The sequence below is a fragment of the Arachis hypogaea genome, chromosome 13, assembly GCF_003086295.3.
Source record: "Arachis hypogaea cultivar Tifrunner chromosome 13, arahy.Tifrunner.gnm2.J5K5, whole genome shotgun sequence".
In the NCBI taxonomy this organism is placed as follows: domain Eukaryota; kingdom Viridiplantae; phylum Streptophyta; class Magnoliopsida; order Fabales; family Fabaceae; genus Arachis; species Arachis hypogaea.
The window spans coordinates 8,648,968-8,675,763 of NC_092048.1; the positions used below are offsets into that span (position 1 = coordinate 8,648,968).

Here is a 26,796-nt window from a genome sequence, read left to right on the forward strand (position 1 = left end):
GGAACACTCGATACTCTACTAGTTTCTTTGAAGATCCTTCTGTTTGACCGCAGAAAATTCTGACTCGCACTTGCACTCATGATCCTAAACCCAAAAAGCTGCACAGTGAGAAAGAAGACGAAGAACCAGGAAAAGTGGGTAGAAGAAGAAGAGTAAGAAGTTAGAACAGAAATCTTGGTTATAAAAGGGGACAAGGACTAAATTGGAGCTAATCAAATTTATTGCCATGTCATCTAACCATTGTTGGGTCCAGCGTGGCAAGAACTGGCCACGTCACTGACGGCGTCAGTGCTCCGGTGACGGAAATTAGAAGAAAGATTAACGTGGTGCATTTTTTCGAATCTGGTGGACTAATTTAGTGCAATTGAAATTTCGAGGACTAATTCAGTACAATTCGCCAATTTTAAAAACCAAAGTGGGGCTTAACTCGCCACTAGTGCTTTTTTTTTTTTTCGTTTTTTCTTCATATACCTCAACCTCATGTACAAAATATGAAACATACGCTGATCTGTGCTTCCATTTTCATTAGGAGTAGCAACCACCCTTTGAAAAAAAATTGTTAAAAAAAACTTGGCTTATCACACTTAAAAAAATGATTCATAGCATTTGATTTTCTCACTAAACTATTATTAGAATTCAGATTAAGAGTGCTTAACTCAATCTCAAAATTATTAGTTCATCAGGTAAAAAATGTCTTTCACTCTTAAGTCTTAATTATTATTTTTTTTATAAAAAAAATTTTTATTTAAGAAAATAGTGGAACGACACTTATAAATTACAGAGAACACATTAGATTTAAGACTAAAAGAAAATAGATAATCTTTATGATTTGAGAAGAAGCACTAGTTCGATTACAAATAATCTTATAAGATAGAAATAGAGACAAATCACAATCTCTTTTATTTCTAATTCTACACGAAAAGTGTTGTAACACAAAAAAAATCTTCTCTTCTTCTCCAAATAGATCTAAAAGTTTTTTGAAGATATTTTTATGCGAATAACAAGTTTTTCTCGTTGTATCTTCATTATGTACTTATAATATCATATCTAAAAGAGTCCCGTTAGTGAGTCAATAGGGTATTTGTACAATATGTACAATGAGTTGCTTATTTAGCTCAATATGAGCTAAAAATAAAAATTACTCATGAAATAATAAATTTAAAAACTCTTATTCAGTTATTTCACATCAAATTTCAAATTTCAAATTCTCCAATTCCAAATTTTTAAAAAATTCAATTAGTTATTTCAAAAAAAAATAACCATCTGAAATCCTCCAATACTCTCTTCTTTTTCAACCGGCGACCACCCCACATTCATCAATAATCATCTCATTTCACCGTCGCTACTTGGCTTGCCACACGCAACTCACCCTTAATAAAAATAACCATCCACTTAAGGAGAAAAATAATCATCCGCATATCTAATGAATTGAACATCTAACATATTTTAATTATATATAATTAAACTCAATCCAATCAAAATAATCATCTACATAAAAATAAAACAACCATCCGTATACCTACTAAAATGACCATCCTAAATTGACCATTAAAATAGAAGAAGAAGATGAATAAACAGAAGAAACTATTATTGTGGTGAAACATAATTTTGAAGGACTAGTCATGACAAAAGCGGCACTGTTGTGAAGCATAGGGCTCAAATCATGAAAGAAACTAATCATGCTTGGATCCGAAGAAGAAGAAGAAGAAGATCATGGTGGTATCATCGGTGAGAAGAGGCTTGAAGGAATGGGAGAAAGCGAAGCCGGTTCGGAAACAGCGGCAGCAATGTTAGGCTGAGCGTCGGAGGGCGAGGCGCATCGAGCTGACCGGCGGAGGTGAGGATGGTGTCGGTGGGAGGATGCGACGGCCTCGGTATGGCCGGTGAGAAATTCAGTGACGCGAGGTGAGAACCGGAGAAGATGACGGTGAGTTTTGAACGTGTATTGGAAGTTACGGTAAAATTAGAAATAACCGTATATAGTGTGAATGGATTTAAATACTAATTTTAATTTTATCTTTTTTTTTTAACTCATTGTACACACTGTACATAATTAATATTGGTTCCCAATACTTTCTCTATCTAAAATACCCATAAAAAAGACTAATACATCACAAAAGAAAGAAAAATAACTTCAAAGGTTTTTTGAAGGTATTTCAATTATCTTTTTTTTTTTTTTAATCAATATTGCATTTAGATTTAAAATTATCTAGTGAGAGATGCGATTGGCAAAGAGCGAAAGTGAGATTATAACTGTAAAACAAGAAAAAAGATAAATAATAAAGAAGAAGAAAAAGAAAAGAGAAGAAGATTAAAGTGGGGAGAGAGCCAGGTCACTGCAGCCCTGACTGAGGCGGTGGCGACAGTCCTCAGAAAAGTTTCATACTCTGTCGTTCTCGGGAGAGAAAAAGGGGTTTTGTGAATTGGTGTAATTCAAACCCTTTTAAGCAGTTTATTAATAATTATTTATTTAAAAATTTTATTTTTAAGGAATATGAGATTGCTAATGAGAAAGTCCAGGAGTCAGCAATTTTTATATTTTATGATCAGCACTTAGCCATAAAAAAAAAGTGAGTGATCTTCTACTATTAAATGTAATCTCACACAATTAGATTACAAAACATAAAAGTTGCTGCCCCTAACACTCTTCATTTGTAATATTTCCTTTACGTCTATAAATAATTGTTTAGGATATAAACATTTGCAGGTAAATGGCTAATAATAGTAAATTGGATAAATTTTAATATTATATTAAAATTGAAATGAAGTGAATCTAATTCAATTCTAAAAATTAATTCATAAAATAGGAGATATTCAATATTTATAAACAAATTGAGACTTTGTTCATAAGAGATGTAAAATATATAATAGATATTAATATAATTAAGCATTAATTTAGAAGTGTTAAAAAAGTAAGTTCAAGAACCCTATGGTAGGGTCAAATATTCGTGTGATCAACAAGTGGATAACTCATGTTAAACATATTTTTTTAGAGATTTTTATTTTTTGGTTATTACTATAGTACCTACAATTAAGTTCATTTATAGTTTTTTCTTATCACCAAAAATTGGTCATATTTAGACTAATTAGACAAGAATTTAAAAGTCCCCAATAAAATCTCCTTAATCTTTATAGTAAAGCATGTGCTGAGTTGTAACATAATATAATACCCTTAACAAATGCTATTTCCCTTCTAAAATATCTATTTTAAAACAGAAAAAAGTAGTAATTAGTTAGATGCTGACCAACTATTCATTTATTCCAAACATTCACCAAGAAGAACATAACAAAAGTTTCAAATCAGAATATCATTTATTTAACTATACTCCAATTACAAAGTTAAAGCCTTAGCCTTGAGATTTGAGAACCAATTCTCACATGCATCCAACATGGCTTAATTTTCCAAAGCCATATTAATTATAATACTTTTCAAAGAGTTGAAGAGACCAAAAAGAGACAAGTCCTGCAACAAGATGTTATTATTGTTTATTTAGCCCATGGCATATTTCTGAGTCCAGCTTCTAGCAGTGGACTCATACTTTATTCTATCAGTCTTGCACATATGAGCAATCTCAGGCACAAGAGGGTCATCAGGATTTGGATCTGTTAGCAATGAACATATTGACAGCAGCACCTGCATATAATCATTAGCTTTAACAATCAGCATTTATACAACATATCATATCATGAAACAGAAGAAGAAAAATATATCCATTCATGCATTACCTTGGATATGGTAAGAGCAGGACTCCATTGTTCTTTCAGTATATCTAGGCAAATATTGCCATTACTGTTTATGTTGGGATGGAATACCTTGGTCCTGAATGCAACCTGCAAAAAGTTCACAATTTTTTGTATTAATCAGATTCATTCAACCTTTTACTATTTATTGTTCATCCACTTCCTACAGAAAGGACTAATCCTTTTAAGGTTAAGACTCCATACATACTGCCAATGATCCAACCCTTTTATGATAACATAAAGTTATAAACATGTTTTGTAATGAAAGTTACCCTTCTGATTAAAGCTGCTTTGAATTTAAAATAAGCTAATCAAAACACAGACACAGTGCATATATATAAATGAATAGAGAAATGATATTTGAACTACTTTTTTATATATTTCTTTTGTATACCTTCTTTTTATGGTATAAAATACAATTTTTTTTTTTTTTATCTTCTCTGACATTTTATCAATCATTTTCAAAACTAAAAATGGAAGATGCACAAAAATATTGCATATAACATTAATGGATGAATATGGTGAAGTTTTTGGGCTGTACCTTGGGAGGTTTGAAGGGATAATCAGGAGGGAAATGGATAGTGACAAGGAAAACACCACCAGCATAGGGACTGTCATTTGGGCCAATGATTGTTGCTTGCCAATGGAACATGTCCTCACCCACAGGGCCTGAAAAACCCACCATAACAAGTTAGCAATGCAACAAGATTACAAAACATTGTAGTATTGTTAAAACTGATATTAAAGGCCCAATTCAATCAATAAGGGTGTTGGTGAAGTGGTAAAGACACACTAAGGTCCAATAAGAATTCAGGTTCTATTTCTAGATAGAACACCATTTGGGAAGACAAATATGACTATGATTGAGAGTTGAGAGGGATCAATCTCTTTACCTAATAATAATGATAATAAGAGCATGGTTTAAGTTCTTTACCTGCACTGCATGAAGTTGGAGGGTCTCTCTGCAAGTCCTTGAGCTCCTTCAGGATTCTCTTGGATGCCATTCACTTGATATTAGATTTGTGGAAGAAGAAATCAAGAGGGGAATGATTGGAGAAGGCCAAATAATGAAAAGTAGTACAAAGAATTCTATGAGAAAGAAAAAGAGGGTTGAAGCCATATTTAATGGAAGCATATATGTGGTGTTTGAAGAGAGATTGAGTGGAATCAAGATTAGTACCATTTGTCGTTTTTGACCAATGGAAGTGGGCACAGTATATATTCCTCAGGAAAAAGGGGGTATGATAAGATTTTGAGAATCAAACTAGCTTTAGGAAATGGGGAATGTGTGAAAGGTGTTTGCCATTTTACTTGTGTTTTAGGCTGCTCAAACCTTTACCTTGTTAATCTTTCAAAGTTTTAATTAATCATAAGCACTTTAAGTTACTGCTAAGTTGTTTATTTAAGAAGTCATTTTAATAGTTTATAACCATATTCATATGACACTATAAACACTAATGAATTTTTGGCACCTGTCGTCGTGTGATTTATGTAGCCGATTGCATGTTATTGTTTGTTACAATGTATCCAGCATCTGTCGACATTTTCAAACATGTCTCTTTCTTCCTTTTAGGCCTTGAGGTACCCATTTCCCTTGTGAAATGTACCAAATCCTAAAACCAGTGATGCAAGATACAAATCTATTGGATGCCTAATAATAATAGCCAACCATTGAGTATTTGATAAAGTCACAAGTGACAGATGAGTCCAGATTTGTTCTGTGAATCTTAATAATACATTGCATATTCCCATGCATGCACAAAGTTGCTGACAGCTTAGGATTCTCTTTTTGTTAACTAGCAGCATGCATTTTCCACTTTAATATGGGATTATACTCTCCCTCATAATTCCATAATCATAACCTTCTAGATTGTCAAAGCTTGACATCTTTGATATTTATCCCACACTAAATTAAAATTCAGGGAACAGATGAAAGCATGAACCCTTAATCAAACCAACTATATTTCAGTCTGTTAAGCAGCTAACATAATTACATATACTTAGTTTCATATCAAGGCACATATGCAAGCACTTCCTACATTACATTACATTACAATCCAAATAGAAACCATGTCCACAGAAGGAAATGGTCATTTAATAGTGTCAATACAACAGGTAAAACAGCCCAGAAGAGCACTAGAAGTTTGTTCATGCCAAACATATTGAGATTATGACTGTGTACACAGATCCTACAGCCAGAGAGACAAATAGATTGATGCTTATTAGCGAACCGTAAATGTGGTCAGTTGAGCCGGGCGATTTCTTCCTCTAGGTTGGAAATAGTATATAAGATATAGAATGGCAAAGACTACCAAGAAATGGCTACAGTCATGTCATCCTCTGCCAACTACCAATTTAGAACTGAGAAGATCACAATATGGAACAGGTTTTTTGACCCTTTCTCTTCTTTTTCTTCTGCTTTGGAGGCTGGAGAACTACTTTGATGGCCGCATCAAAAACAGCCTTCACATTCTGTATTCAAAGGCAGATATCGTTAGGGCCGTGATATTATCTAACCTTTGGAACTTTTATAGATGCAGAGAACATATATGTACCTGCTGTGTTTTTGAACTACATTCGATGTAAACTGGAGCACCGATAAGTTTTCTCAGTTCCTCACCCTTCAACAAAGAGAGAAAATCAGATCACTAATGTATAAAGTAAGCAGATGGTCTCTCTTATGAACACCAACTGAAGGCTAAAAGGCAATGAAATAAGACACAAAGCGATAGCAATGAAAGCTAGGAAGTACCTGCACTGTGGTGATAGGCGCTGCACCAGGATGATCTTGAAAAAACTGCTTATCATCCCGAAGATCTACACAAGTTGCATATTCAAGAAATGCCCAAGCAAGTTAATAATGACATCTTTACAAGGAAACCATTAAATACATATAATTAAGTTAGCACTATATATGGGAGAAGACAAATTCCAAAAGAAACCATATGAAAAATCGAGACCAGAGACAATTTTCAGAATAGAAATTCTACTTTTGTTATTGATCATCAGAAATGGAAATTCTAATGAGTCAATAAGAAAAGAACTTATGCAAACACCAGCTCCACCAAGGCAAATTACTCATGTTAGTAGTAGCAATCTTCTGTCACTTTAAACTTCCTAATACTCTTCATAAATCAAGTTTTTTTCAAGATTTATCAACAGCCATTTACTTTTTAAAACAATCATTACATTATCCTTTTAGTTAAACAAGGAGGTAAAGGGCAAAATTAAGAAAGCATTCCATGAAATGGTTTGGTATATCTGAATCAATTCTTGATTAAAGTCATGAATTAGGTAACCTTCGAGGATGAACTTCCTTCTCTAAACCACTACTGAATAACAAGCAATCAAAGGGAAAAAAATAACAGCAATGACATTGGAATCCAGAATCTATTCCCCAACTTTCTAATAATGAAAGAAACACAGTATGAGTAAAACACAGCAATTAGTATGATAATATGATGAAACTTCACAGGATCACGGAACTACTATCATGCTGAAGGTTATCAGGTAGGTAATAAGGGCATCAAACATCAAGAAGATAAAAAAAGAAAGAACAAGAATCTAACCAAGTTTTGTTCCAACAAGAATAATTGGAACACCAGGAGCATAATGCCTCAACTCAGGAATCCACTGGAAAAGGAGGAAAAGAAAAAATTAGTCCAGAGTAGAGAGAAAAAAAAAACAATAATAATAACAAGTATATACCAATCTTACTTTCTTGGCAACATTTTCATAGCTAGCCCTGCTTATGAGAGAGAATGCTAGCAGGAATACATCAGCTCCTCGATAGCTTAAAGGTCTTAATCTATTGTAATCTTCTTGGCCTGTTCCAAAGAATTTGAAAAAAAATCAAAACCAAGATACTCCCGAAACAAGAATTGAGATATAAACAGTGAAATAACTTACCAGCAGTGTCCCACAAACCCAAATTCACAGTGCTCCCATCCACAACCACATTTGCGCTGAAATTGTCAAAGACAGTTGGAACATAATCCTGTTGCCAATGGATACAAAGAAACACAAGATTATTGCAAGAAAAATCTAAGTCCTAATAGCCTGATACACCAATCTCAGCAAAGCAATTTACTTGGAGGGATCATTGTAACTCAGCAGAGCAGAATCATGTCAAACATAAAGACAGCATCTAAGAATCAAAGTCAAAATCAAAGATTTCAATAATTTCCCCCCTTTCACCCAACAAATCAGGCCAAATTAAAAGTCTTTCTAGCAAGTGTACACAAAATTGATGGAAAAAGAATCACACTTTTTCCTTATTTTGAAGAAATCTTGGCATTATCATGTCCAAATAAAAGGTCCAAACAAATTGACAAAGAAAATACACACCAAAAGAAAAAAAAAAAGCAAAAACATACATAAAATTTAAAAATTACAAAACAAACCCATTTCACATTTTGAAAAGAACAACCAGCTCAGCTGCATCCACAAAATCCCCCAATATCATCAAATTCACCTCAAAATACAGCTACTTAACACTTGATCCCCTTAGAATGGAGAAAAGAAGAGGAAGAAAGAGGATTGAACTCACAGTAGGGAAAGTGTTGCTGGTGTAGGAGATAAGCATACAAGTCTTGCCAACAGCACCATCACCAACAGTGACACACTTTATGAACCTTGATGCACTCATTTCTGCAGGTAACCTAAGCAACCCACAAACGAAATCTTCCTCAAAATCTGTGCTTCTTTCTTGGGAGATGAACCCTAATGGCTCATGAGGCAATGCTGATGTTCAAGTTCTGAGCTTTGTGCATGCTCAAGAAGGAAAATGGGAGAGCAAAAAGGGGGGTTTGTAAATTGTAGTGTTTTGTTTTGTGTTGAGAGAAAAAAATCTGAAAAAAATTGAATTTTTTTGGGAACTTGGTGTGTTGGGCCTCCCTATAGTAGAGACAGCTTCTGCCAGCTATAGATTATTATTTTTATATTTTTTTTATATTTTTATATATCATACATTCATCATTCATGCCATAATTTCAGCTCATCTTTCTACCAAATTTTTTTTATACCCTTTTTTTTATATATAAATATGAATAAATAAATAATGCACCCACCAACTCTCTCTTGCTTTTAGCTTTTTTAATTGTCTTATTTTGTTTTATTAAAAACAAAATATATAAATTCGATACACTGATGATTATGTTATTATTAGAGCATATTTTCTAAATTACTTTAATGCTTATAAAAATAATATTTATACATCATTTAAAAAATCTAATTTTTTTTTAATTTATATATGTTCTTTTCATTTCTAAAAGAATTTGAGTATTCAAGATTTAATTATCATATTTAGTTTATTTTATTCAAATTAAACCCATTCATTATCTTGAATGTAAATATTTTAAATATTACAATACTAATTTTTATAATATCAGGTGAATCATCTTCTCAAATCTAAATGTTTAGTCTATCTGTTTAATTTCAATTTTTTTTCACGATATATATAGTAAAAAAATAGCAAATATTTTATGTCAACGAAAATATATATATATATATGTGACAATTTTGAGAAATAAAAGATATTATGTTGATATATTAAATTAAAACAATGTCATTGGTTTGTCAAAAACAAAAAAGAATAAGATAATTAGGGTTAGCATGTGAAACTAACACAAACGTGTCTTATGGAATCATTACTTTAAAATAGTGGTTTTAACCATATAAAATGGGTTAAAAGCTTACCTAATTTTTATCGTTTGCCGTAAATAAAGAAAAAGTTTTATTTTATGTCTAATTAATTGTTTTCCATTTTCATTTTCTTGCCCACTAAAGCTGTTCACCAATATTTAATCACAAGATGTTGGAATTTATTAGGTCCGTGAAGGTCTAAAGACTAAAGCTAAATCGACAAAATGAACAATAAATACAAAATGTCTTGGAGAATAATAATAGTTTTTTGGATGATATATATGAGAAGAATTATAAATAACTTAGTGAAAATAATCTTAAACTTCATGCATTGATGCAATGCAATTCAATGGATGTACTTATTGAAGACTAGGGCTAGTAGCATCACCAAAGGTGTACATTGGCTTCTTTAATCAATTTACAATTAAATATGAAACAATGTAACATGCATGATAATTTTAAATAATTAAAAAAAATTCTAAAGTCAATAATCTTCAATATCTTCGGTCTTTAATGTACTTCATAATAAGGGTTATTTGTTATTTATAGACTTCTAACAAAGAAAAATGATTACTTTTTATTTATCCCTGATTTTGTTAAAAATAAAGTAGGAGTTACACGCATTAGTCTCACATTTCATATAATAATTTAATAAAAAAATATAGATAAACAATTTTTAATCAACTAAATGTAAATAATTATAATTAATAATCATTAATTTTATATTTTTTAAAAATAAAATTTAAATAACAATTAATTAATAATAATTAATTAATGTAAAATATAATTTAAAAATATTTATTGACTTATTATTTGGCTAGATTCCTGTTAACTACTTAGCAGAATTATAATTTAATTTATCAAGTGAGCATATTTTATAGCCTTTTAACTAACTCTTTACTTGTGTAACTTTGTAGCATAATAAAATGCAAAGTCAAGTCAACCCATCTTGCCGTCTACTACATGGAAGAGCTTATTATAATTAAGCAATTGCTTTTACAAATGAGAATTGAGAACTAATAATAAGAATAAATGCCAATGCAAATAAACAACAAATTTTAATAACTATATATGGAAGATTATTATTTGTATGCCATTAAACTTTAACAAAATTTGAATTCAAGCTTTTTGTTAGCTATGCAAAAATCAACCAAATGAACAAATAAATAATATATATTACATTCATTTTTGCATATTATATTATAATTAATTTTTATCACTTCGATATAGGTCTAATTAATGTGATGCTTAATATATACACAAGGCATAAATTGAAATTGGCATGGTAAGGTGGAGATTTTTGTGCCTGAAATGTAGATCTTGCAATAATATAATAAAGATGATAAGAATGGAGAATGCAATAGTAGTAATACATAGATATCTTCCAATAAGAAGTTAAGAAGCACGTGGAAGATGGTGACTAGAGTGATGAGGATGATGTGAAAGAAAGCAAACAATTACAATTATGTGACAAAGAACAGCAAAGAGATAGAATGGACCACACTTTTACTTCATTAGGAAGCCATGTATGTATTCATTTGTATTGTAATGCTCCTTGGTTGGGTATGGACGGCAACCTTGGCTTTTAGAGCAACAATTATTTATGTGAAATTAAATCCATGACAAGGTACTATAGTCTTACATTATTATCATATCAAACCAGCAACTTCTTTTACAGCACATACATTGCTCCTTTTTGTTAGCTACTTACTCCATCACACTACATGATATGGCCGTTACAAATCCGATGTCATAATTCGGTATTATATACAATAACTCGGCATTATGCACTATAACTCGGCACTTTACGTTATAACTCGGCGTTATACATTACAATCAGACTTGATATGATCGTTATTTACAAGCTATAACTCGGCGTCATCCGTTATAGCTCGTCCATTTATGAGCTATAACTCGGCTAGATAAATGCTTCTATCATAACCGACGATCAAACGGCACACAACTCGGATACGTTATCCACAATTTTTAAGACCAACCTTAATGCCAAAAGCGTAACAGACGAAAGGTCCATCATATAAAGCAAGGTAAAGTATTTTCTTCAGTAAGTTCGAATAATACAGAATACTGACTTAAGCTTCGGAGTGCCTTTGCAGGTACACTCCCCCCTGTTTCTTACTCAAAGCTCTATGCGATTGGACATCCTCTTGGAGTAAAGCTCGGATTACCACAAAGCTCAAAGGTCGGCACCGAAAATAACAACTCGGCGTCGATTCCCAGAGACCGAGCTCTCCCTCCAGGTATCCATACAAGAACAATTGGCGCCCACCGTGGGGCCTCGAAATAAACACCCTTCTTTCTATAGGCCCCATTTCCTTCCAATGGTTTCAAACTTACCTGCACCTTTGTAAACAAAGGTCATATAGTAAATCATTAAGGCCCGAAAAAGGCCGATCTATATCTGTTTTTCCAATCATTATCTGTCATCTCTATTTTTCAATTCATCTGGTATATTTATTTGCCGATCTATATCTGCTTTTTCGATCAATATCTGTCATCTCTATTTTTCAATTCATCTGTTTTTCCGATAAAAAATCTGTCATCTCTATTTTTCAAATCATCTCTGGTATATCTATTTGCCGATCTATATCTACTTTTCCGATCAATATCTGTCATCTTTATTTTTCAATTCATCTATGGCATATCTATTTGCCGATCTATATCTGTTTTTCCGATTATTATCTGTCATCTTTATTTTTCAATTCATCTATGGTATATCTATTTGCCGATCTATATCTATTTTACCGATCATTATCTGTCATCTCTGTATTTTTCAATTCATCTCTGATATATTTATTTGCCGATCTATATCTGCTTTTCCGATCAATATCTGTCATCTTTATTTTTCAATTCATCTATGGCATATCTATTTGCCGATCTATATCTGTTTTTCCTATCATTATCTGTCATCTTTATTTTTCAATTCATCTATGGCATATCTATTTGCCGATCTATATCTGTTTTTCCGATAAAAAATCTGTCATCTCTATTTTTCAAATCATCTATGGTATAATTATTTGCCGATCTATATCTATTTTTTCGATCAATATCTGTCATCTCTATTTTTCAATTCATCTGGTATATTTATTTGCCGATCTATATCTGCTTTTTCGATCAATATCTGTCATCTCTATTTTTCAATTCATCTGGTATATCTATTTGCCGATCTATATCTGCTTTTCCGATCAATATCTGTCATCTTTATTTTTCAATTCATCTATGGCATATCTATTTGCCGATCTATATCTGTTTTTCCTATCATTATCTGTCATCTTTATTTTTCAATTCATCTATGGCATATCTATTTGCCGATCTATATCTGTTTTTTCGATAAAAAATCTGTCATCTCTATTTTTCAAATCATCTCTGGTATAATTATTTGCCGATCTATATCTATTTTTCCGATCAATATCTGTCATCTCTATTTTTCAATTCATCTGGTATATTTATTTGCCGATCTATATCTACTTTTTCGATCAATATCTGTCATCTCTATTTTTTAATTCATCTGGTATATCTATTTGCCGATCTATATCTGCTTTTTCGATCAATATCTGTCATCTTTATTTTTCAATTCATCTATGGCATATCTATTTGCCGATCTATATCTGTTTTTCCTATCATTATCTGTCATCTTTATTTTTCAATTCATCTATGGCATATCTATTTGCCGATCTATATCTGTTTTTTTGATAAAAAATCTGTCATCTCTATTTTTCAAATCATCTATGGTATAATTATTTGCCGATCTATATCTATTTTTTCGATCAATATCTGTCATCTCTATTTTTCAATTCATCTGGTATATTTATTTGCCGATCTATATCTGCTTTTTCGATCAATATCTGTCATTTCTATTTTTCAATTCATCTGGTATATCTATTTACCGATCTATATCTGCTTTTCCGATCAATATCTGTCATCTTTATTTTTCAATTCATCTATGGGATATCTATTTGCCGATCTATATCTGCTTTTTCCGATCATTATCTATCATCTTTATTTTTCAATTCATCTATGGCATATCTATTTGTCGATCTATATCTGTTTTTCCGATCATTATCTGTCATCTCTTCATTTATGGTATATCTATTTGCCGATCTATATCTGTTTTACCGATCATTATCTGTCATCTCTGTATTTTTCAATTCATCTCTAGTATATCTATTTGCCGATCTATATCTGTTTTTCCGATCTATATCTGTCATCTCGATTTTCCAATTTATATGTTATATCTATTTGTCGATCTATATCTGTTTTTCTCATCTATATCTGTCATCTCGATTTTTCAATTTATATCTGTTATATTTATTTGCCAATCTATATCTGTTTTTCCGATAAAAAATCTGTCATCTCTATTTTTCAAATCATCTCTGGTATAATTATTTGCCGATCTATATCTATTTTTCCGATCAATATCTGTCATCTCTATTTTTCAATTTATATCAGTCATCTCTATTTGCCGATCTATATCTATTGTCCGATTTATATCAATCATCTCTAACTGCCGATTTATATAAAAAATCTCTATTCGCCGATCTATAACAGTCATATCTATTTTCTTATTTATATTAATAATCTTTATATTCCAATTTATATCTGTTATCCCTATTTGCCGATCTATATATGTTATCTGATTTTCTGATCTATATCTGTCATCTCTACTTTCTGATTTACATGTTATCTCTATTTGCCGATCTTTATCAGTTATCTCTAGTTGCCAATTTATATTTGATATCTCTATTTGCCAATTTATATCTAATATCTCTATTTGCCGATCTATATCTGATTTTTCGGTCTACATCTGTTATATCTATTTGCCGATCTATATCTATCATCTTTACTTTCCGATTTATATCAATTATCTATATTTTTGCCAATCTTTATCAGTTATCTCTATTTGTCAATCTTTATCAGTTATCTCTATTTGCTAAATTATATCTGATATCTCTATTTGCCGATCTATATCTGATTTTTCTATCTACATTTGTTATATCTATTTGCCAATCTATCTCTATTTGCAGATTTATATCTGTTATCTCTGTTTGTCGATCTACATGTTATCTCTATTTGCCGATCTATATCTGTCATCTTTATTTGCCGACCTATATCTGTTATCTCTATTCGCCGACCTATATCTGTTTTTTCTATTTTCAAATCTATATCTATTATCTCAGTTTTCAGATTTATATCAATCATTATCCGAGCTATATCAATCATTATTAGTTATTGTCAAATCTATATCAACTATCATAAGATCTATATCAACGATCTTCAATCAATTATCTATTCGCGATAATTCTTCAATTCAAAGTCACATCGTTTACACATGCGCAATCAAACACAATCTTTAATCAATTATCCATTCGCGATAATTCTTCAATTCATAGTCGCATCGTTTACACATGCGCAATCAAACTCAATCTTCAATTCCGAACTATGACTATCAACAGTCAACAAACTCAATCACATATCATACAAGTACAAACACTGATCCATTCGCGACAACTCTTCAATTCAAAGTCGCATCGTTTACACATGCGCAATCAAACTCAATCAAATCACCAAACAACGGTGAACTAACTCAATATTCTCGTCCAACTAATTCACTTTTATCAAAATCGTCTCATCAACTATTCAAATTAACTATTCAGTTCCATGAAAAAACCTAACCGTTGCATCTATTAAATCAACGGTTCAAAATTACATTGGAAAAATCAAAGGCACAATCAATGACAAGACTACTACACTTTCCAATACATGTTAACTTCAAATCACGTCTGAAATTTAAATTATTCATTATTTTAATAAAGTAAGTTGATCTGGGGGCTCCATACCTATAACTCAAATCGCCGAGTTATAACTAAAAAAGCTCAACCTGCTTTATCAAAATATAGTCAGGCTAAGCTTGGGGGCTATGATATGGCCGTTACAAATCCGATGTCATAATTCGGTATTATATACAATAACTCGGCATTATGCACTATAACTCGGCACTTTACGTTATAACTCGGCGTTATACATTACAATCAGACTTGATATGATCGTTATTTACAAGCTATAACTCGGCGTCATCCGTTATAGCTCGTCCATTTATGAGCTATAACTCGGCTAGATAAATGCTTCTATCATAACCGACGATCAAACGGCACACAACTCGGATACGTTATCCACAATTTTTAAGACCAACCTTAATGCCAAAAGCGTAACAGACGAAAGGTCCATCATATAAAGCAAGGTAAAGTATTTTCTTCAGTAAGTTCGAATAATACAGAATACTGACTTAAGCTTCGGAGTGCCTTTGCAGGTACACTCCCCCCTGTTTCTTGCTCAAAGCTCTATGCGATTGAACATCCTCTTGGAGTAAAGCTCGGATTACCACAAAGCTCAAAGGTCGGCACCGAAAATAACAACTCGGCGTCGATTCCCAGAGACCGAGCTCTCCCTCCAGGTATCCATACAAGAACACTACAAATGCACACATTTAAAGTCCATTAAGAATTAACATATATCCATCTCTAAACTCTTTTTGTTATGAGGTTTCTAAAGTTCAACCATTTCTTAATCTTATAATAATTTATTTAATCAAATTTTAATAGCTTAAATATTTTTTTATATCGAAAAAGTCTAAGAGATCAGCAACTTTATTAAATTTTGGCCAGTATGTAACTAATAAAAGAAAAGTGAGTAATTCCATACCATTAAATAAAATCTCACACAATTAAAAATATTATTAATAGCTACTTTAAAAATTTTGTGATCAAACATTTTAGAAAATAAATTACTATTTTGTTATCTAAATTTTTTTTATTAATTTAATGTTAATGATAATTAATTATAATAAAAATACATAAAAAATATATAAAATTAAGCACAAAATATATTTTTTAGTAACATCGGTTTCTTCCTCTGTTTGCTGGTTTAGATTGCGGTTTACAGGAGTTGAGAGTTCGTTGCTTAAATCAACTTCCAAAGTCTATTTAAGCTTAGAAATCCAGAAGGTTCTTCCTTAGGAGGCGTAAGAGGGGCATGTTGGGGATCCTGAATCAGCCTCTTGAAACTACCAACAAAGTCCTTGTTCCACATGAACTCATCGGAGGTCAAAGGGTCTTTCTCCTCGCCACCCCAGTACTTGCCAAGTTTTTTTTGGTGGTTCGCGGTCCACCATAGTCCCCTGGTGCCACACCCGTTGACCACTTAGTCTGCTTTGGCTACTCCGGTGACATTGGTGTGGCCGCTGCTGTCACCATTAAGTAACTCAATTGCCATTTCTTCTTCTTTAATTTGTTGAATGCGCTCTGTGTTCAGTGCCTTTTGTGTGTCTACTAAGATTTCACATACATATTCACCGAAAAAAAAAAAATTTCACATACATGCTCGGTTGTATACACAGCAAAATATCCTCTTAGGAAAACTAACATATCCAACACCGTGAAAAAAATCTAAGCTAGATGATGTTAATGGTTTAATGAATAAAAGAGGCATAAGAAGAATAAAAACTGAGAGAGAAAGAAAAATTAATTCTTTTTATTTTAAAAATTTTAAATAAATAAAAATAAAAAACTGAAAAAAAAAATTTATGATTAATTTTATGTAACTTTGTGTATTCCTATTATAATTAATTACCATTAACATTAAAATTTTTTTTTGTATAATATAGAAGTTATTGATTATAAGTGTTCATTAAAAGGATCGAACTAAAATTATTTGCATAACATAAAGACTTAATTAAGAATATTTAAAATTATAGGAATTTGATTTTTTTTTTTTAATAATCTAAAAAAAATTAATTACAAAAGTCTACGTTGAGAGTATTCTCTCTCCCCCGGCGGGGCGAGAAATATTCTCCCCCGGCGGGGCGGGAAATATTCACTTTACATTACAATAAGAATGTGAATTTCATTTTGTTTTGCATGGTTGTTGAGTATGATGGCAAAAGAAAGTAAGCTAAGGCTGTTAAGGTGGCTAGTGGTACCACCCACCAAATCAGAGGTTATTTTAGACTTTAGAGCATTACTATTATGTAAAAGTAAAATCATAAACATGAGAAATATTATGCCTCGTTTGAAAAATTTTAAAAGTAATTTTTTTGAACTTATGATTTATAAAAAATAATAATATTAATGTTTAGTATAATTTTTAAAATTAAATTATAATTTTTTAAAACATTATTTAAAAACTTATAGAAAAATTAAAAAAATGATTTATCTCATAATACTATTATTTTTTATTATATTTTTATAAAATAAATATTTTTAAAACTAAAAATTTAAATATAAAATAATTTATTTATAAACAATTTTTAATATAATCATTTATTATTTAAATTATTTTACATAAAAAAAAAAAAACTTAATTAAGCTATTTATCTAAAGCGTACCAATGTCTTCAAAAACTACTTTAATTCTTGTGGACACAAAAGTGGTTTAATTCAGGTCCATCTGCCATTGATTGATTAGCAATTATGAAAGGAATAAGGTAGGAATAATTATCTTCCTATACAGAGATTAATATTATAGGCCCAACTACCAAATAAATGAACTACTTAATTATTAAAAGCACATAAATAATTTAATTAAAGTCTACCTATTCAAAGCGACGAAAAAGAGCATGGTAGGAATAATTTAATTAAAAGATACAATAATAATTATATATGTTAATCCTTATTCCCTTGACATGGGAATATACACATCTTTGGGGATGAGTTTAATTTAAAAATTTAAATTTTGACAATAATCACTATCTAAAAAAAATTGACAATAACTTTTTTCTGAAAATAAATTATTTTTAGGAATTATATTTTAAAGCTTCGAACAAACATAAGAATAATATAATTTCATAGACAATTTTCGAAACTAAAAAATCTTATGATAAAAAATATAAAAATAAATTAAAGGTGATCTTATTAATAATCTCCTTCTAAAATAACCCGCAATATGTACGGATGATTTTATTTTATTGAAAAATGAAACCAAAACTTAAAGATCAGAAATGATACTCATAGACATGTTTTATTTGGAAAGAATATAATTCACTCCACTTGAACTTCAACAAATCATTAGAAATAATACGCTATTAATTTACCATATAACCTTTTAGAACTGGTAGATGGATATTCATTAATTAAAGCTCAAACTTTTGTATCGCTAATAAGTTGTAACATTTTTTTTCCAAGTTACTAATCCATCATGTTCACAGATAAATGTCCACCAACCTTTATTAGCCTCAAAATTCCATTATATTATGATGATGTATCGGAGTCCTATTCAGTTCCTACCAAACACCAATGCATATGCTATGAACTCAGCTTTCTAAAGGGACATATATTTTGTATTGAAAACTCCCATTTTCACAATTTATTTTCCATTTTAATTTATTATTACTACATAATATGCATAGATATATCACTTCTTATTCAAAAGGTATCCTAAATTCCATCATAAACAATCTTTTATTTAAATATCTTGGGACACTTTTTCATTTATAAATAAGTGAAAGATTTTGCTAACAAATATTGTAAGAGCACAAATTAAAGGTATTTATTTTGAAATTTATTTTTGGATTTTATGTTTTTTTTATAGAATAAATGTTTTAAAAATTTTAATTTAAGAGTTTGATTGGTTTTAATTTTTATTTTCAATGTTTTTTATTTTTAAAATTTTGTAAAAAAATAAAATAAAAAATCAGTTATCTGTATAAAATATATAATAAAATATAAATACATATAATAAAATAAGTTAAATAACATATGTATTTATACACAAATATATAATACTTGAATTTTTGTATTCAAATAATATTTTTTACAATAAAAACAAGATTTTGTCATTTTAACATCTTAACAAGTATTCTTATGTGGATGAAAAAAAATCAGGGAGCCACTCAGATAAAGACGCTGAAAATCTCTTTTTATAAAGATATTTTTTAATAATTAAAATTTAACACATATAATCGATTAAATCGTGTTATTTTTGTCAAAATTAGGCTAAACAAATTGATCTAACTGAAAAATGGTGAATCAAATCTTGAACTAGTCTAAATTAATATTATTTTTTATAGAAAATGACTACAATATCCTATTATAGAAAATGACTAAAATACTTCTATTATATATATATATATATTAATTTTGAGAATTCTAAATTTCATTCTTTTATTTTTCTATCGGAAGGTTAGGATTTAGAATTTTTAAAATTAATATATATATATATATATATATATATATATATATATATATAAATAATAAGAGGATTTTAATCATTCTCTATAATAAGGGTATTGTAATAATTTTTTATAAAAAAATAATATTAATTTAGATCAGTTCAAGATTTGATTCACTATTTTTTCAATTAAATCAATTTGTCTAGTCTAATTTTGACAAAAATAATATGATTTAATTGATTATATATGTTAAATTTTAATTACTGAAAAACATCTTTAAAAAAAGACGTTTTAGATGTCTTTATCTGAATGGCTCCCAAAAAATCAATCACTGTATATTTGTGTATAAATACAAAAATTATTTAATTTATTTTTAATATATATTTTAAATTTTAACATATATTTTATATATTTGATAATGGATTTTTTTGTATACAACTAAGATAGTTAATCAAATTATAGTGTAAATTAGAGTGGAGTACAATGAAGAAAAATAACCAGAACAACAGTAGTTAATTAGTGATGTGCCAAAAATAGAAAGAAAGCAGATCACATAAGAGGAAGTGAAAGAAGGAGAAATAATCAGCAAATTGATGAAGAATGGAAAGGAAGACAAAGCCTGTACCAATGATTTGTAACAGAAAATTAATTATTCAAAACAAGAGAAGCGTGCTTTTCTCCAATCACACTGATGTTACTGAACTCCCATCGAATTTCGGAGGCTCCAATCACACTCTCATATCTTAGCTTTCTCTTGTTTTATTTATTAATTACTCATCATCAATGCACGGTAATAGTAATGATAATGATGATTAACTAGTAGTAAGTAACCAGTGTGTAACTTAACAAGAAAAAATAAGCTAAGCTAAGATAATGTTTAGTCTCAAAGTGTTTTTACTTACCTTTGTCTCCTTAATCGTTTCCTCACTGGCCAAAAGTAACTTGAGCGAAGTTACTTACGATGGAAGATCACTCCTTATCAATGGAAAACGAGAGCTTTTTTACTCCGGTTCCATTCATTATACACGAAGCACTCCCGAGGTATCTCTGTATTTGTATCTGTGAAAATGTTTGATAACAAAAAAAATTAATCAAAAACAATCGACAACAATTAATAAATATTAAATAAGACAAATTCTGATTGTTTTTTTTTTTTATTTTGTCTTCTTAGTATTACTGTGTACTAGAGTTCAAGTAATTAATTAGTAGAAAATGGTTGATGTGTTTATAGATGTGGCCGGACCTTCTTGACAAGGCAAAACGTGGAGGTATAAACGTGATTCAAACTTACATATTTTGGAATGCTCATGAGCCTGAGAAAGGCCAGGTATGATGATGCAACGTTCATTCATTCATGCATGCATGACCTAACTTTATTTTAATTAAGAGAAATGATTAATTAATGCATGAATGTTGTATATGATGCAGTTCAAATTTGATCCTACTAACTATGATGTGGTGAGGTTTCTTAAGCTCATTCAAGACAGAGGAATGTATGTTACACTCAGGGTTGGACCTTTCATTCAAGCCGAATGGAATCACGGGTACATACATACACACCATAACCAATGTCTTCTTAGTCCAAACACATTCTTTTACTATTAAATAAATAAAGGGTTGTAATTTGTTTACAACAGTGGACTTCCATATTGGCTAAGAGAAGTACCTAACATCATATTCCGATCTAACAATGATCCCTTTAAGGTAACCACAAATGTTTAATTTCATTCTCTACTGAAATAATATCTAATTTCATGACTAATAATGGAATAATCCTTTGCAGAAATATATGCAAGAATATGTAACATCTGTGATAGTAAAGATGAAAGAAGAGAAGCTCTTTGCTTCCCAAGGAGGCCCCATAATATTGTCACAGGTTCTTGAATTCCCCTGCATTTTTTGTATCCTTATCTAAAAGTCTGTATTCAATATCATACATATTAACTGAAATTATTGTTCAGATTGAGAATGAGTACAACCACATTCAACTTGCTTATGATGAGGAGGGTGATAACTATGTCCAATGGGCTGCAAGAATGGCAGTTGGATTGGATACCGGAGTTCCGTGGATCATGTGCAAGCAAAGGGATGCTCCTGATCCAGTGGTAAGTTGTTCAAATTGAGACTTAAATGTGACTTGATAATGTTACCTACTTGCACTTCATTTTGCAGATCAATGCATGCAATGGAAGGCATTGTGGTGATACCTTCTCAGGACCAAACAAACCATACAAGCCACAAATCTGGACTGAAAACTGGACTGCTCAGTAAGTATGATTGGAAACTAATTTGTTCATTTCATGTTCAAGCTAATAATATTTTGTTGGTGATTTTGCAATTTCAGGTACAGAGTTTTTGGAGATCCACCATCACAAAGATCTGCAGAAGACATTGCCTTCTCAATTGTGCGCTTCTTCTCCAAGAATGGGTCCTTGGTCAACTACTATATGGTAATAATAATAATAACCTTTCATCTTCCAACTTGATTTTGATGAAATGAAACTAAAGGGGTACTATTGTTTCTGAAACTCTTTGTATGTAGTACCATGGTGGAACAAATTTTGGTAGAACAAGTTCTGCATTTTCGACAACTCGATACTACGATGAAGCTCCTCTTGATGAGTATGGTCTACAAAGAGATCCAAAATGGGGTCACCTCAGGGATGGTCATAGGGCTATCAATCTCTGTAAAAAGGTTCTCCTCTTTGGTTCTTCTACTGTCACCAAGCTAACCGAATTTAATGAGGTAATTAAGAATGCATCTCAACAACCTCCTCTTGGTTTTTATGCTTTTTAATGTATATATATAACATTACTGTTGGCATCAAATACAAATTTTGAGGAAAGAATCCTAGGCATCACAGAGATTGAGCATGAATTGTGCAGGTTATAAAGTTTGAGAAGGGTGATGGGTGTGTTGCTTTTCTTACAAACAACCACACCAAAGTGGATACAACTATAAACTTCAACGGAAAAGACTACTTTTTGCCACCACGTTCCATAAGCATCCTTGGTGATTGCAAGAATGTCATCTACAACACTCAACTTGTAATTAACTTCCTAATCAATCATTAATTATAATTATTATTACAATCAAAGCAGAAGATTTGTTTACACCTCTATATTTTGCATTGCCTCCACAAACTAGATTGCTTCACAACATAATTCAAGAAACTTCAAGAGGTCAAAGCTAGGAAACAATCATAAGTGGGAGATGTATGTTGAGGAGATTCCAACTACTTTGCAATTGAAACCAGATAAGAATGCACCTGCAGAGCTTTATAGCATGCTTAAGGACATGACTGATTATGCATGGTTCACCACAAGGTGAGTTTATAACTCTCTTCACTTCATTTTCATATATGTAGTGCAACATCATTCTCTTAAGACATTTTGAAATGTAATGTTTACTGCAGTGTTGAATTGGGACCAGAAGACTTCCCAAAGAAGGATGGAACATCCCCGGTTATTCGAATTCTGAGTCTCGGACATTCATTGTGTGCTTATGTAAATGGAGAATACATTGGTATGCAATGATAAATTTAGATACTGCCATATAAAACCATGCTTTGATCAAGTGCAAGTGATGGATCATTCTACTTAATAATTTGTCTATTGTGTTGATGTTTTTAAGGATCTGGCCATGGATCACATGAAGAGAAGGCTTTTGAGTTCCAAAAACCAGTGAAGTTCAGGATTGGAACTAACCATATATCTATCTTGGGTAGCACAGTGGGACTCCCAGTAAGAGGATCAAACTTTTTACTTCTATAAAATGTTGAAGTACATGTAAGGTTTAAGGAGGAAATTAGGAAAATAACATCTTTGTATTCCCTGCAGGACAGTGGAGCATACATGGAACACAGGTATGCTGGACCAAAGTCTATTACTATCCTTGGTCTGAACACTGGAACAATTGATGTTACTCATAATGGTTGGGGTCATCAGGTATTGTTTTGTTCCATTTAAAAAACATTGGATAAAGCATAGACAGAGACAGAAACATAAACACCACTTTTCTACTTTCAGGTTGGTCTTCAAGGTGAGAAGCTTGAAATTTTCACTGAGGCAGGATCAAAGAAGGTACAATGGAGTCCGGTAACCGGGCCAGTACAAGGTCTAAGGTGGTACAAGGTAAAGGGTTACAATGTTCAATTATTACAACTAACTTGCTTTGTAGCTTCCGAAGTTTATGTATTAATAATACATGTTGATTTTGGCAGACACATTTTGCAACTCCTGAAGGAAGAGATCCTGTTGCCATAAGGATGACTGGCATGGGGAAAGGAATGGTTTTTATCAATGGCAATAACATTGGTCGTTACTGGATGAGCTACCTCTCGCCTCTTGGAAAGCCTACTCAGGCCGAGTAAGTTAGGCGAAAACTCGCATGCAGTTGTTTTCATGTAGAGCCCATAGTAAAAAATCGTTAGATGATAATTTAGTTAAAACGAGTCTCAACTATCAACTTCACAGAAAGATAAACTGCACATGAGTCTTGGTCTAAAATCTATCATAAGATAACTTCAAATACTAAAAACTAATCAAATTTGCAATCTTAGAGACCAAATTGCATGTTGTTAAGTATGTGAGTTTGTTTGAACAGTTACCACATCCCAAGATCTTTCCTGAATCCACGTGACAACCTGCTTGTTGTGTTGGAGGAGGAGCCAGGGTCCCCAGATCAGGTTGTGATCAATACTGTGGACAGGAACACAATCTGCAGTTTCATCACTGAAAATCATCCACCAAATGTGAACTCATGGGAGGTCAAGGGCCAGAAACTGAAGCCTGTTGATGATACTCCTCCTGAAGCAGGAGCCACACTCATCTGTCCAGACCGAAACAAGATCACGGCCGTCGAGTTTGCAAGCTTCGGCGACCCTTCAGGCGTCTGTGGAGAATATGTTTTGGGAAAGTGCAATGCACCTAACTCCAAACAGATTATTGAGCAGGTATAAATTATGCTTCTTCTGGCAGGTTCTCTGCGGCATTTTTCTCTTTTGTTTCGCTTTCTCTTATGAGATATGTTTGCAAATGAACAGGAATGCTTGGGAAAAGATTCATGTTTTGTTCCACTGTCAAAATTCAACAACGCAGTTGATTGCAAAGGTGTGGTTAAGACACTTGCTGTCCAAGTTAACTGTGGCTCACCTACAGCTGCCATGAGATGAAAAAGTGAAGACTGAATTTGAATGGTGGCCTAATTTTTTAGTTGTTTGTATGATATAAATGCAGAGTCTAACAAGAGAGACTCTCAGATTTTGGTTAGTTTTTTTGTTGTTGGTAGGTAGTAGTAACTACCTGACCTGAGTATTTGTGTCTGTATTCAACAACTTTGTTTTTTTCTTCTTCTTTTTTGTTAGTTATATTTATCCCAAGAAATGTTAATGTAGAAGAGAAGTTATAATAATTCGGTTTCCTTTTATATTAGCCAGCAGCTAGCATGGCCTCTGTTTTGGAGTAATGGAGTTCATGACTTTTAACAAAATAAAGTACTTGAGTGATTCTATTCCATTACCTGAAAAAGATTTAAGGTTTTCATGTTTCTATTATTATATATAGAAAAAAGGGTTAAAAAATAACAACCAAGACAACAGTTAGCTTCTAGAAGAAAAAAAAAAGCAGTATTATACAGCTAAAAAATAAAAAAATTCTAACCAGAATATTTGAAAGAAGATATAAAGGTGGTTCAATTAGTTAAAGTTGTGAGACTCATTTGTTCATGTAGAAGTTAATGATATCATCATGTTATTTTTTTTACCGAAGATATGGAGACTCAAACTCGCGATCTCTAAGTAAGTATGAGAAGACTATGCCATATAAGTTATAGCTTATTGGCATCACCATGTTATTTAGACAATAAAGTATTAGCAAAATTTATCTTGTATGATATTCTTCTAAAATTTTATTAAGAATGAAGGTTGTGGTAGGCTTAGAGAAGGAGGGTTGAATCTATACCTTTCTTTTAGTGGCTGTTATGACTCTTTTTAAACAAACTTTCAATTCTGATTTTGTTTGAACTTAGCAGCGAAAATTTATGAGACAATTTATTTTTGTCTCATGAATATCAGAAAACAGAACAGTGCAGAAAAGAAAAAAGCTAACACCAGCATATATCTTGGTTCGGTTGCCTTGTCCTATGCAACCTACGTCCAGTCTCCTCCACAACAATGGAGGAATTTCCACTATAGTTAACAGTATTACATATACCAATTCCACAGGATTGACCCAATCCTTTCACACTCAAGTTCTAACCTAACTTGACATTGGCTATGCTAATACCTAACTATTCACTCTTAGTGCTAACCCAACTAAAAAAGGATACCTCACAGGTACAAGATACAAGACATAAACATACTTAAAGAAATCTGAAATAAATCTAGACTTTTCTCTCAAATGTATCACTCAACCTTTTTCCACCCATGGCTTTTACTTGAGTTTTCTCACAATGTCTTTTCTCACAAGAAATTACAGAAAGATATACATAGAAAAGTACATTACAATCAGTAAAACATGAAGGAGATTGACTTCATCAGCAGCCTCTTAGCTATGTGCAAAACCAGATTTGCAAACTCAGATACAGTTCTTCAGTATTGGCCAAATGCTTCTTTGAAAGAAAACATTATCCAAGTAGAGGAACTTCTTTGCAGAACACTATTCTCACGCACTGGTTTTCTCTCCTTACTTCTTAATGAGCAGAAAGTCTTCTTTTATCTCCTTACATGTTGCTTGGTTCTTCCTCCAACGTCAACACCTTGAGTCTTGAGTCTCACCAACCCACAGATTCACTTTTTCTCCTTAATCCCCAGAGTAGAAACTCTCCTTCTGACTTCCTCATCTTGACCGAAAGCCATACAACAGCAACCACAAAAATTTTTCAATGGTCAACTTAATCTGAGCCATTGAGAAGCTACTTGGTCCCCAAGAATCACTTGTGACCGTAGATATACAGCAGATTATGGCAGAAAACAATTTTTCCTTGTATGCCATTTTCGGACTTGCAGAGAGTTTGGAAGAAGAGAAGAAGATCTGATGCATGCAATAGGAAATGAGTTACCTTTAACCTAAGCTTGATTTGGTTTGAACTTTGAGATTTGACATCTGCCTTTCAAGCTTAATCATTCTCTCTCTTGCTTCTTTGGTAACTAGCTTAGGGAAGAAGGTCTTTCTCTCTTTCTTACTTTTCTGAGTTCCTGACCAACTCATAGAGGTGAACGTTGCTTTTGATTG

The 26,796-nt window shown here is 31.7% G+C and overlaps 3 protein-coding genes across 3 annotated transcripts; 1 reads left to right on the forward strand and 2 right to left on the reverse strand.

Moving 5' to 3' along the window:
- Positions 1 to 3,293: 3,293 nt before the first annotated feature.
- Positions 3,294 to 5,006, reverse strand: LOC112737006 (ubiquitin-conjugating enzyme E2 28). The gene is made up of 4 exons (XM_025786702.3): positions 4,676 to 5,006; positions 4,283 to 4,410; positions 3,727 to 3,831; positions 3,294 to 3,634 (listed from the first exon to the last, which is right to left on the reverse strand). Exons 1-4 carry the CDS (start codon positions 4,743 to 4,745, stop codon positions 3,491 to 3,493), a joined length of 447 nt encoding a protein of 148 aa, XP_025642487.1. The 5' UTR covers positions 4,746 to 5,006; the 3' UTR covers positions 3,294 to 3,490.
- A 680-nt stretch (positions 5,007 to 5,686) lies between these two features.
- Positions 5,687 to 8,813, reverse strand: LOC112737005 (rac-like GTP-binding protein RAC1). Its single transcript, XM_025786701.3, has 7 exons — positions 8,291 to 8,813; positions 7,651 to 7,738; positions 7,459 to 7,568; positions 7,311 to 7,374; positions 6,494 to 6,558; positions 6,297 to 6,362; positions 5,687 to 6,213 (listed from the first exon to the last, which is right to left on the reverse strand). Exons 1-7 carry the CDS (start codon positions 8,387 to 8,389, stop codon positions 6,112 to 6,114), a joined length of 594 nt encoding a protein of 197 aa, XP_025642486.1. The 5' UTR covers positions 8,390 to 8,813; the 3' UTR covers positions 5,687 to 6,111.
- An 11,356-nt stretch (positions 8,814 to 20,169) lies between these two features.
- Positions 20,170 to 25,094, forward strand: LOC112737007 (beta-galactosidase 13). Its single transcript, XM_025786703.3, has 18 exons — positions 20,170 to 20,604; positions 20,795 to 20,890; positions 20,992 to 21,107; positions 21,201 to 21,267; positions 21,347 to 21,439; positions 21,525 to 21,668; positions 21,736 to 21,830; positions 21,908 to 22,013; positions 22,106 to 22,309; positions 22,450 to 22,611; positions 22,712 to 22,890; positions 22,980 to 23,089; positions 23,198 to 23,307; positions 23,404 to 23,511; positions 23,593 to 23,697; positions 23,787 to 23,932; positions 24,170 to 24,518; positions 24,609 to 25,094. Exons 1-18 carry the CDS (start codon positions 20,437 to 20,439, stop codon positions 24,735 to 24,737), a joined length of 2,487 nt encoding a protein of 828 aa, XP_025642488.1. The 5' UTR covers positions 20,170 to 20,436; the 3' UTR covers positions 24,738 to 25,094.
- The last annotated feature ends 1,702 nt before the right edge of the window (positions 25,095 to 26,796 follow it).